The following is a 13,577-nucleotide window of genomic DNA, read 5'->3' on the forward strand; positions in this document are numbered from 1 at the left end:
CATGCACAGACTGTCGCGACAGAGAGATGAATGTGCAGGAGTGCGTGGGCGAGGTGGGGGGCTCCCCGCTTGGATCATCTCCTGCATGATTAAAAAGCCTCTGGAAGTGATCGGCGCTCTCTTTATCTTCCATTACCCCTCACTATTATACACTTCCTGTGTGAGTGGGTGAGAAGGGCAAGCACTCAGGTGGAAAAGGGAAATTGCTTATGGACCTTATGCAACTTCCCCTGCATTTAACTGGGGGGACTTCCTCAATTTATTTCCCTCCCAAAACACTACAGTTAAACCCTAGAGCTCCCACTTTTAAATAAACACTTTTTGTGCAATGGTGCAGCTAATGCCTTTTGTACACAGCATGAAAAATCTATTTTCCCAAAACTAACTCACCAAATGTTTACCATTCTTGCATCAGCCACACAGTGGCCCTCCTCAATGACCACAGCAGCTTCACAAGCTTTACTCCCAGGCCTCAAGGCTGAGGTTTGACTAGAATTACACTCAACAGACAGTGGTAGCTAAAACTTTTATCTTGGCTGCAGCCTTGGGAGAACCCCAAGTGGCCCATTACTCTGTAACCCTTGTACAAACTAGCTACAAGAGCGTGGAGTTTCTGCTCCCACCACCTCCTCTCTGACTGCTACAACACTGATCCATTTGAATCTAACTTACTACTTCTGCTGCTGTGTGAAAGCCTGGCCTGATTAGATATTCAAGAGGCGAGAAAGGTTGGAGGGTCAATTTACTTTCAATATGCATTACTTCAGCCAAAATAAAAAAGTAAAAGCTCAGTCTGTAAATTGTGAACTTTCAGTATTGTTGTTTCATATATAAAAAATGTTCTGTGTGATGAGATTTTCAAGTAAGCTAGGTGTATTTTGGGATGTGATTTGAACCTTGCCCTCACTCTGTTTCGCCAACTTTAAACTTTGCTGACAGGTGAGCTTCTTGGTTAAGGTAAAAACTGATAAAAAACAAAAAGCTTCATATACCTAAGATGTGCCATTAAAGCCAAGTCATTAAACATTGCTCATTAGGTAGTTGTAAGTAGATCAATTCATTGTTGGTTTGGCTCTACACATGAGATTTGTTGAAACATGTAGAAAATCACCTGCCGTTTACTTAAACGCCATATAACAAGTGTGTGTTACATTCCCCCTAAGTGTTAACTGGAGCATATTTTCCTCTCTGGGTGTCATTGTGTGCTCTCTGTGCTCCTGGTTACTGTTGAGAGCAAACGAGGACAAGAAGAAAGGATTCTTAAAGAAAATGAACAGTGTAGGTTGATTAAGTCCTGCCTTTGCTGTAGGATATTTAAACTTCATACTTGGGTGAATTTGCATTGAGATAATAGAGCGGTCGGGATAGTTTTATTTTAATGTACTGTACAGCTACTGTATATTCACCAGATGTAACACTTAGCTCTGGATAGGTGACTATGTCTCTAAAGGCAATTTACACTTCAGTTCCTTCACAGATTTTTCACAGGCTATCACAGGCTGTTTAAGAGCCACAGTTTGTACACCACCCAGCACTACATGTTTACGTATTTAATATCCAGTGAAGGCATAGCCTGATACAAGGATGCTTCATTTTTTTAAAATTATTTTACTTTAGCTAATATGTGGTGCAAGCTTTAAATGTAAAATCTCAAACAACACACATCAAGAAAACAGCAACTATTAAAAAGTAAAGACTGAAACTTTAACACTCATTGACTATATATAGTGCAAATGTTAAACTTGCTGCTACAATTACTGTCATTGCCTGTAAGAGGCACCATCAACTTACAGTATACAATATGCCAATTTTTTTTCCTAGGATGGCGAAGTCATGACCCCCCCCCCCCCCCCCCCCCCCCCAGGTCTGCATCTGACTGGATAGTCCTCGTTGCCTTTGTTGGTTGGATTAGTTAGGTTTAGGCAATGAGCCAATCAGAGGCAGAGTAGTGCAGGTCATGACTTTGCCACCCTAGGAAAAAAATATGGCATGCAGTATATACTGGCAGGTCTAAAGCATGCTATTACTATCTTTTCCTATAGATGATGCAAGTTGTTGTGTGTAGAACTGGTCGAAAACTTTAAAATGTGAGTGAATTACAGGTCAGCTCCATGAGCTGCTTGAGTTTCTCTTATTGCAGAAACGCCTTCACAAAGTAAGAGAAAATAATTGTTTTAATTATCCAAATATGGACCTAATATAGAAATAAAAAATGGACCTTGTAGCTAATCTTTTTTTTTTTTTTAATAAGTAATAAGAGTTGTGATTTTTGTCCTGACAGCTCAGCCCTGCCGTGACCTCTGCAAACCGGGAGAGAGCAGGAAAAGCTGAGGATGGAGAGACATTTGTGACAAGTTCTGTCAAACACTGCAGCAACTCAGCAGTTTGGCTGCTGCCTTCACCTTTACTTTAACGGTAACACAGCATTCACAGCAGCTCTTCTTTACTCTCGCTCCACCTCCTGCCTCTCTGCTACGTACTGTTCATTCTGTACCTTCCCCTCTCTCTCTCGCTCTCGCTCTCACTCTCTCTCTCTCTATCTCTCTCTTTTCCCAGCTAATCTACAGTCTGGCTGAAACTTCCCCATGAATAATTGAGATGAATGACAGCGCCAGCTCATTAGGAATTCACATAACATGCCATAGCCGGGAGAGAGAAAGAGGGAGAAAACGTAATAAAAAGATGAAGCAGTGAAAGGACTGAGGCTGGTAGTGGTGGTGTCTGTATGAGTGTATGTGTGTGAGTATTTATGTGTGTGTTATACACTCCCGAGACCAAACCAAAACTCAATCATCAAGTCAAGCTGAGAATCATGACTCGACACCTCTTGGGTCCCCTTTATGGATACAGCATATGAGTGTGTGAGTGACGGAGTGTGAGTGTATATTTGTGGTGTGTGTCACCCAGTTTGCCGCTAATAAATCATAAATACCGACAGATCATTTCACCTTGTTGGCGCACACACAACAACTGTGTGTGTTTGTATGACTCACCTAATCTCTGAAGGGTGTTTTTTTCCCCCCCCAATTACAACCCTACCATTAATTCATGGCTGCTGTGTTGTGATATGCCATAAACCATGAGTATATGTGTGTGTGTGTGTGTTTGTTTGTGTGTCTCCACAGAAGCCCACCTCTAGCTCCTGCTCTCTCTGCAGGGCAAACTGTTTGAAGGACTTAACGATGATTCCCGCGTTGGAGCAGTCGTAGACAAAAATGGACGGGCTCCCCATCCACGTCTGCAGGTCGTAGATGGACAGCGGGATGTACTGGGTGTAGTTCTGAAAGAGAAAACGAGAGAGGCTGTCAGAGTGAGGGATGAGAGAGATGGTGCATCATGTTATTGCTGATAACTCACTTTTATGGATTTTTTTTGGTTAATTATTAACTAGTCATCTGTTTGATGAAGAGTGTGAGCAGAGGAGAGGGGGAGAGGAATAGTGGAAAAGAGAATTATAACGAAGTAACGAGAGACACAGAAAAACGAGAATCTTGGAGTCACAGAGAGAGAGGCAGGCGGTAATAAATCTAAAAACCACTGTGCTATAAAGGTGTTATACTTTGTGTTAAATTTGGTTGTACAAGACTTCCTTCATTTCTTCAACACCAAATCCCCACTGATCTCCTGTTTCAGCAGCCAGTGACGCAGCAGCTTCATTTTATAGGAAATAGGAATAAGTATCAGGAATACATTATGGAGGAGAAGGAAGAAGAACAGAGTAAGGGAAGAAGACACAAGGCCCGAGGGTGCACTGGGGATGTGGAGGCAACAGCCTAGCCTGGACAGCGGCTGTGCATCATTGTGAGTGGGTGCTTACTTACAGGACAAGGCAATGAACAACTCAAGATTTTATGTCCATATCCTGTAAGAATATCTGTATTCGAAAAGCTACATTACTGACTTTTCTTTAAATGTACATTAATTGAGTTTGGGAAGTGGAGCAAGCTGTTAACACGACATTGGCTTATAAAGTTGTTATGGCAAAGACACACAGCAGACAGAGAGCAACATAAGCATTCATTAGGAGTCGTTTTGTGTTAGTTTGTGTCCATCTGTAGCTCCGTTTTGGTCTCCACCAACTCCTGATAAAAATATATATGGCTTTTTAGCTGCTAAATGCTCCACAGGTAGTGCGCAGTGGGTATATCAGAGCTTTGACGCTGAAGACAGCTGTCCACTGCTGCTGGAAATGATGCTGATGAAAGCGGAGAGAGTGAACCAAAACAGTAAAACTCTCTGAAGAGTTGAGGGGAATTGCGGATTCGGATGATAAAATCTCTGTGAGTTCATCACTACAAGTGTCTCCTTTCACATACACATAGTTGTTTGATCCATCGTTGATATATACAAATATTTATTAGTGCAACTTTAAAATGCTGCCTGGACAGGAATGTAAAAAACTGAGAAGGAAAAGTTGGTAAAACCACTGGTGTCCTGAAAACTTTCTGAAACTATTATTTCTTGTTATCTTATTAGGAATGGATAGTACATGGTGTTTGTGATGATAGTGTTAAGATTTCAGCTTTCTATATTGGCATTGTCATATTTCACCAATTATATGATTCCATAATTTGACATCTGCCACATGTTTTATTAATCAGTATACCTTTGACCAGGAGCTTTACAGCATTAATCTAATGAAAGCATGTTTTACATTGGCTTTGCTTTACTCTGATTATTACCTTAATCACATTATAATTGTATTTTTAATGCATGTTGTATATCGAATCATTGTTTGGTTGAATATCCCATCATTGTTACGCAGATGACACTCAGCTATATTTTTCAGTGAAACCAGATGATTTTAGCAACCTAGACATTCTCAACAACTGTTTAGCTGCAATAAAGGACTGAATGTCTCTCAACTTTCTTCAATTTTTGGCCCTGAAGAATCGACCCATTTGTCAAAACTAACACTACGAATCTTGGCATTATAGTTAACCCTAAATTGAAATTCGAACACCAGGTCAACAAATTGGTTCACTCGTGTTTTTTTCTAACTAAGGAATATTGCAAAAATCAGACCATAGGCCTCTGAATTACAACGTATCATTTATGCCTTTATTAGATCCCCCTCCAGCTGAGTCTGTTGACTGTTTTAAACAACATTTAAATACCCACTTTTTTAGGATTTCCTTTCTATAACATTAGAAAACTTCAAGGGTTTGCTCTGGGTGGTGACTGGTTGCTGTATTCTTTGTGTGTTCGTATGTGCATTATGTCTGTATGTATTTTGGATTTGTTTTCTTCTTTTTTTTTCCTGTTTACTTTTCTTTTCTTTCTGTGCTGAAAAGCACTTTGTAAACTGTGTTAAAAAAGGTGCGATATAAATAAAGTTTTACTTACATGTAAACACAGCCTGTGACATCTTAGCAACAGATAATTAAGTCTTCTGTGGAACCATGTTGCATTAAAGGGTTTCCATTGCTACTATATGTGAATGTGAGAACCTATTTCCTGTTTCCCTTGTACCTTATTAAAAACCCAGATCTCTCCATTGACAGTGGGTCGTGGCACCCCGTGGCCATTGTAGTGGAAGAGGACTCGCTCCTCTTTGGCGTTGCGTCTCAGTGACGTGCACAGCTTCTTCACCTCGTCCACTGTGGGGTCCAGGCTCTGTTTGTAACGTGCCTGAAAAACAGGAGGGGCGGAAGGAAGATATCAGCATCTGGAAGTCAAGTTTCAGGCACAGAAGTAGGAACTTGGTTTAATCTCACAAGCATGACTTTATGTACAATGATAATATTTTGGCATTCTGTTCGAGTAAACCAGCAGATCCACCAACAAGGTTAAACACAATATTCAAGATGCCGCTTCATTCAATCCCTGTGAGTGGATGTGAATCATTGCTTTGTGAAGGAACATGAAACACGCACCAGGAAAATGTACAATGACCCATCTTAACTACAATTTATTTATGTCCCCAAAATCTTTAATCCAGATAGAGTTGAATATAGAATCACACCAAACATTTCCACATCCATCACTTATCATGCCTGCAAACCCTAAGAGATAGTAAAAGAAGAGCAAACCAAGCATTAGATCCCCATACATCATGTTAAATGATGCAATACCCTATATAGAGGCATCAGTAGGTATTGGTGGTTGTGTAACAAAGAGAAAATAAAGGCCAGAGATAGAGAAGTACATCTATGACAAACAAGGCTAGATGGCCATCGGAGGTTTTCTCTGCTCATTTCTTTATGTACTGTATGTGTGCGTCATGACTCTTCATATGAGAGAGAAACTGAGGGCACTGAGTCATGCTGATCAAACAGTGACTGACATAAACAAGACGTACTACTGTTTATTTTAATTAGTCATTTCTATGGTAGACATCTAGTAAGTATAGGGATTAAAGCAAGAAAAGATTTTTGAGCCTGAAGAGCTGTGTGACGTTAATCGCTTCTAAAGGAAACTACCTGACATGTCAAGCTGAACTGTAAGAAGATGTTTTTCTCGAGGAAACACTAAACAATACCAGAGAGAAAATTCTGTGTACTGACATTTAAAATTCAATAAATCTGCAGAACAGACAAGGACACAAAATCTATGACCAAAAAAGTCCAATTCTACATGTCACACTCACACAGTTTCAACTTCACATTAAGTTAAACATTGTTGAAATGCATATTACTGTTTCTTACAGTAACATGGTATACCCAGTCTTTTTACATTTAATGTGGAAAAGATGGTAGAAGAGGCCAAAAAATATTGAACAGGACCAGTTGACCTGATTTTGGATAAAGTTGGCAAGAGTGAATCACGAACCATGAAAATCATGTGAATCATGTGGTATGACCTTCACAGTAACCACATCTCAATCTAATTGAACACCTATGGCAGATTTTGGAGTTGACAGATTAAATCAAATCCAAAATCATTTTGAATACATTTAACCTTTTCACCAACAAATTACTTTATTGATTCTAGGCACTGGTAAATATACTGAGGCACAAATTCAGAACCTAAAACATTTTCTTACATTTAAGAGAAACAATCTTTATATTTGAAAATATCAAACATTCCAAGTGATTGGACATATCTACTGAGGATCTGAATAAGTTAAAAAGTGACTTATGAGCTGGCAGACCAGACAATTTGTTTGCAATGATCCAACATTATATTGACTCAGACAAAACGTTGCGTTTTGCAAGATGTCAAACCTTTTACATGCTGGTACATTTTACATGTTACAATGATAATGATTTTGACTGAAAACCTGTCCGCATCAAAACAAAAGGCTGACAGCATTTACGGGATACTTGGCCTTAATTCTAAGAAACACAAATGCTACAAATGTCATTTGTGGACAGACACAGAAACTTTTATAAGCTTTTACACTTCTGAGTGTGAAATTTAAACAAGCTGTTGATAGTAGGAAGGGCATAAAATATGACAAAATACAGTAACAGATCTGCAGACAGTCTTGGAAAGTGTTGTACAAGCAGGCTCAGCAGTGCTTGTTGGGAGCAGATTCACAGTACAGTGCAGCAAATAGTCTACACATAAACTAACTCAAAAACACAGAACACTTGAGTTTGAGGTGATTGCTGAAGTTGCTTTACTGCTGTCAACTTGTTTTCTCTGCCACCTGTCGCTGACTTTAGATCATACTTCTCTAATTGTAAAGAGAGTGAAGTCAGTGTGATGCTCGTGTCTGTACCTGCAGTGTAGAAAAGCTGCTCAAGAAACTTTAGGAGTAACAGTAGGACACAGAAGATATGTGCATTATTTGTGTTCCCCTCCGTTCATTAAATAATGCGTTTGTGTGTGCGTGGATGGAAGGGACACAGAGGTGTCAACTAGTTATGCAACAGAAAAGTGGCCGTTAGACTGGCCTGACTCATTATCACACTCACCATGTGCCTTCTGTTATACTGTAACTAACATGCCTTTTACTCAACAGCCTGCCTCCTGTCAAATGACTTTGAATCACAGAAGAAGCCATATTTTGACCTCAACTTCTTGCAAAACTTCAAACCATTAAAACAAACCAAAAAAAGACACACAGACTGAATCTCGACAGTGTTAGGGGTGAGAGAAGTAGTTACCCATCATACCAAAATATGAATGTAAGACTGAATAGCTTAATAAAAGTTCCAGATGGGCATCAATAAAAAATAACACATACATCCTCCTAGAACAAATGTATCTCTCTGAGCGTACTATTTTCATCCACTAAACATTTTCAGTTACTACCATTTTGCAGTTTTTTGACTGCTGTTAAGTTACCATTAATGACACTCACTTCCTACACAGATGTGTCATATTAAAAGCCTTCCACCTTTTTAGCATCAGATTCCCTCTTTGTTAAGTATAGTAAAAAAAAGAAGGACTTTGACTGTAAACAGAAAGAAAGATGTCTATTTGATTTGACTCATTTGGACGCTGAAGCTTCATATTAACTTCAGATAAACTTTTAAATACATGTTTGCACAGAAGGAGGACTGTGGATTTTGTCCCCCATCACTTACATTGTAAGTGCATTATAAAGGGATCTTCTAATGGTCAGTATGAACAGGAGGAATGATTACAGCAAGAAAAACATGTGTCAGTGTTCATTTGAGCACCTGACTGTTGTTTTAAGGCAGACTTGAAAAAGTCAGTTGTTAGTGTACTGGTAATTCTGCCTCTCCTCAATGTTTTTTTTTTTTTTTACACAGGTTTATTGATTTTACTGTTTTTTACTGATCATGTAAGCTTTATTTGTATGAGTCTTTGAACTATACAGTAATTTTTATGTTTACAGCTGTGTGATCAATGCTAGATGCTGTAATCCTAATTATTAATCACAATTCATGGTCCTGATTCAAGGAATAAAATGTTCACTTCTAATTGTTGGTCACATCACACATCCTACAGAAGCCAAACTGAATAGACTTTGATCAAAGATGCTACCTTTCAGCTTCCCATATTTGAGTTTGAATTGCAGCATGATAGCAGAGCTGGCAGGCTGATTGAATTTGGGTATAATCAGATAAGAGCGTCTGAATGCCGAGAGCTGTAGCTAATCTTGATGATATCAAGTGGTATCTGAATGGCATAACGGTGTTAGTGAGGGACCTGCGGTGATGGAGATATAGCATCTGAAATCAGAGCTCGTATAGGAGAGGGGAGGGTCGCTGGTGGGGGAGGCATGACTCTGGAGGAGGAGAGTGCTGAATGAACTGAGGAAAAAGAGAGAGAGGGAAACGGGCAGGTGGGACAAGTGTCTACACCTGCTTGTAATTGTTATTTCAGAGGAATCCCAATTGTATTTAGATGCTTTCACAAAGCTGTGCATTTACATTCATGACAGTCGGGCATATTAAATTCAAGTGGCATGGAGAGATTAAGACAGATCCATATGTATGAGGAAGACACCTAGGAGAGTCCATATAAATATACCAATCAGTGGGTGAAGGAGGCATGAGTGTGTGTTCAGCACGGTGGAGTAAAGAAAAAAAAGAAAAATGTGATCTCATATCCTAACATTAACCACCTTGACCTGGAGGGGGAGCTCCTGCTTCCCGTGGTGCCAACTCTCTACAGAGGTTGATACAAACTGCAGTTGACTGCTTGTCTCTTTTTTTACCTCACACCACCCCTGTAAAACACCTCCATTATGTCCATCAAGATCACAGGGAACAAACTCTTTTTAAAAAGGTATGTTCTGCGATGGCTCCATCGCCATTTATCATCATGTCACTTCCTGAGAAGAAGAGACCTTTTAAAGGTACTGTAAGCATTCAGGATTCAATTAAAATACGTAATAAATAAATAAGTAACCTAATGGAAAACATGCCTTTCATCTACTCCTGTGAGAAAAGGTGACCATTTTGAGTTGCGGGGAAAAAAAACAAAGAATATGTTAACTTGGATGACAGTGACAGTGGCAGCCACTTGTCAGAGAGAGGAAATGAACAAAGTTAACCTCTGTCCTCTCAATTGCCAATCAACATGTGACCAGTAACACTGAGCTTGGATGGGGAAAAAGAAAAACAGAAGGAATAGAAAGAGTAGAGGAAGCGTTTCAAATAACAAAGAGTCAGTATTAATCACAATGTAACACAACCCACAACCCACGTCAGTAGGATTGGGTTCCAGTAGATTCCATTTTGAATCCACTTTCCGGTTTGCAAAATAATATCTGAATTTGCTCATCTCAGACATTAATGAATCACTCATCTAACTTTTTTTTTTATCTCCTCTCCCTCATTATTATTAGGAAAAAAGAGCAACATAGAAATCATTCAAGTAACATTAGCAGGATTCTCATTTTCAATAATGGCTAAATGGTTAATGTGCTCTCTGAGAGCTGATGCCCACACTCAGCCCAAGTTCATTTGTTACTGAAAAGAAACTTTGCCGAAAGTGGGCTCTGTGTGTGTGTGTGTGTGTGTGTGCATGTGTGTGTCTACAACAATCAGGGATTGCAGCATGTCAGCATCAGGAGTATTTCCTTATATGCATATCAATGATTTAAATTGATCAATTCCACTATAAGGGACATGTAGCTTGTGAAAAATAAGGTGTAAGAGTGTGCAAGTAAGATACACCCGTTACTTCAAAGTGTCAGATACATATTTAATCAACCTTTCTTATCTTCTTCTGCTCATCTGATTTTCATGTTGTAGCTAAAGGTTGTGAACATTAATTAGGCTCCCACTCAAAACAGTAATGTTTCTGCCTTCTCAGCCAACGAAATGGGATTACAGATCTGAATTGAATCTTTGAGTTTTAGTTATTTATAATGTTAGTTAGTTGCAAATGTTGAAAACTAAACCTAATTAGATTTGATTAGGGATTCAAAAAGGATTTGGATTCAATACTGGATTTGTACTTAATGACTAGTTCAACACAAAGCCACAAACAGTGAAACTAAAGCTGTGCTCAGTCTAAAATTGGGTTCTCTTGGTTCAGACCCAAGAGGAAAATGCATCCATTACTATTCCAACTGAGTGTTTTAAACATGGCGTCACATGAATTGACAGGCAACTCAATCATTGGACGGTTTCAGTCACCGATCCTTGGATACCAGCACTACTTTACCCCACAGGGGAAGAAATATCAAAACTACAATAAGTTTATTCTGATGACTGATAGTAAATCACTGTGTTTCACTGTGGTTGAAAGATTTATTCATCTTCTGTAGTGGTCATGAGGAGCTCAGGCAGAAATGAGCATTATTCAAGACTGTAACTGGACTTCATCTGTCATAAATAACAATGAATGTCTTAGAATCAGAGTGAAGGAGAAAGTACACCCTACTCTGCAACACGATGGAGGAAATGGTTGCCACGATCAGCAGACAAATGGGGCACATTTGTTTAGTTTCATACATGTGTTATATATCAATGTCACATAATGCTGTAGGTGCTCTGTTCTGTATTCTCATCACACACAAATCACATCAGTTTGCTTGTGAGAGGACCAAGACCCACTTTTTCAGGCAGTATGGGTACAGGGGTTTACTTTTCCAAGGAACAAATATTCACTTCAACCTGACACTTGTCAATGACAAGGTGAGGGTGTCATTAACAACCTAGTTACACAACCTCACTTATCCACTATACCTTATGACCGGGGAAGCACTAAACACACACAGAAGTAGCTTTGAGAGAAAGACTCGAAAACAGTCTCCTTCATCTTGAATGGCAATTTGAAAAAGCCATTGCTGTACAATATGCAGTGTCAATAGCATGATGTCAATGATGACGTTGTGTGAGTCACAGTCTATTCTACGTCAAGAGAAAGAAAGTCATCAGATTCAGATCACATTTTAGCTACCTGTTGTTACTGCACACTCCAGGACATTAGTGTATGATCAGTTAGTGAGTGGATTCAGTGATTGTTATTTTTAAACTTGCTTCTGGAAAAAAATATATGACATGATATGATAAAACAAAGGCTGCCAGCTTTTCTGATTTCAATAAGTCATATTTCATATTATGACATATTGTGTAATTGTGGTGCCCCTATATAAGTACAAATCAGTACAGTATATTGTAGCTTTTAGTTAAACGTTAGTGTTGAGCTACAGATTCAAGAAGAACAATGCAGATTCTATCCTGGTTGCAGAACAGTGGACTAGCTCTTTCCTTGGGGTCTATAAATTCTTTGTGGACTTGGAGAGGGATTATGTCCCCCAGGGTATCTCATGGGGGTACTATACACATGTGATCTGACCTGGAACTGGGGTAGGCAAAAAGATAATTTCAAGAGTCAAGAAAGTGTATTATTCAAATTTATCTGAGAAAGTACAGCCAGCTTGGTAAAGAGCAGTGTGCAGGCCTGTGTGGCAGGAGTCATTTCCCCAGTGACAGCAGCCCTGCTGGGGCCAGTGTGTGCGGACTGAGTCAGTTCACAGCAGGTCGGATGGAGCAGAGGGAGAGATGACACATCAACTTCCCATCTTGGCAGCACACACACCTCCTGTCAGGACTACGTTACCCACACAGCCTTTTCTCAGTTCCAAAATTATGGCTTCAGAGGAACGAACAACTGCACTTTTGAAAAGTTTTAGTCAAAAACACCATATAGACATTGTAAGAAGGGAAATAATCAACTAACGTTCAACACAGGGCTTTCCACAAGGATATAGAGCAGCCAGCCAATGGGACAAAGTAGCTAGCTAGGGGGTACAGGGACACGCCCCCCTGGAGAAGAAATTTGGCCATAAAAGCCCAAATTTGGTGGCATCTGACAATCTAATGCCACTATTCCATCATATACACTGATCTTAACTATTGCATATTTTAATGAGTTTGCCTTCCCGACTGTGAACATGTAGTGAATTATTGAAAAGCAAAATGTATTGTTTTATTAGAAACATAAATGCTCTCTTATTCAATGAAAATAAACAAGGTTGTTTTAAGGGGGAACATGTTTTTAATCCCAAGTCTTCTCTAGTCTATGTATTGGTTTTAAATTATTTATAAAATAAACCTATACCAAAAATATCTCTACAATAACAAAACATGTAAATCACTTGACTCAAATCATGTGAATCTACGGAATCAATACAACTTCTAGTCATCTTCATCTTCATATCATCCTGAGTGTGAGGCTGACTTTTTAATAGTTACCACGCAATCATCAAGTTGCTGCCACCAGTATTTTCTGAAGTAGCCTGTCTAATGAGAACGTCCCCTGTCTGTGTAGTCAATGCAGCTCTTAATGTGTTTTGTCATCAATTATTTTGCTAATATTTGTCAAACATTCATTCACATTCATATAGAGCATGTGAGGGCAGGACTGATACAGACAGATAGAAACGTTTCTCTATCATCATGCTCGCGTTGTTTTGAAGCTAGGCTAGTGGCTAGTGGTCGTAAATGTACACGCACAGCAAAATTCTACCTGTTAGTCAAAACTATTTTATTAGAATGAAATATAATTAATATATATATATGATATTATGAAATATAATTAATATAAAGCAGCCGGCTAGACTTAAATGAGTAGTCGGCTGTTTGGCCGGCAGCCGGCACTTATGAAAGCACTGTCAACATGTTGTAAATAAGGGAATACACTGACTTCTTATTTATTTGAATAATCTTATGGTACTAATAACTTAGAGGCATTTTGTGTTC

The 13,577-nt window shown here is 39.1% G+C and overlaps 1 protein-coding gene across 3 annotated transcripts in view; it reads right to left on the reverse strand.

Annotated features, from left to right (window-relative positions):
• Positions 1 to 13,577, reverse strand: part of rptor (regulatory associated protein of MTOR, complex 1) — a 179,817-nt gene that overhangs the window by 111,273 nt on the left and 54,967 nt on the right. For all 3 annotated transcript variants that reach the window (XM_042427087.1, XM_042427078.1, XM_042427071.1), the window contains exons 5-6: positions 5,473 to 5,631; positions 3,134 to 3,280 (exon numbers count right to left, since the gene is read on the reverse strand). In XM_042427087.1, coding sequence (XP_042283021.1) covers positions 3,134 to 3,280; positions 5,473 to 5,631 — 306 coding nt within the window. The remainder of the gene's footprint in view (positions 1 to 3,133; positions 3,281 to 5,472; positions 5,632 to 13,577) is intronic.

The sequence above is a fragment of the Thunnus maccoyii genome, chromosome 2 (assembly GCF_910596095.1).
Source record: "Thunnus maccoyii chromosome 2, fThuMac1.1, whole genome shotgun sequence".
NCBI lineage: Eukaryota > Metazoa > Chordata > Actinopteri > Scombriformes > Scombridae > Thunnus > Thunnus maccoyii.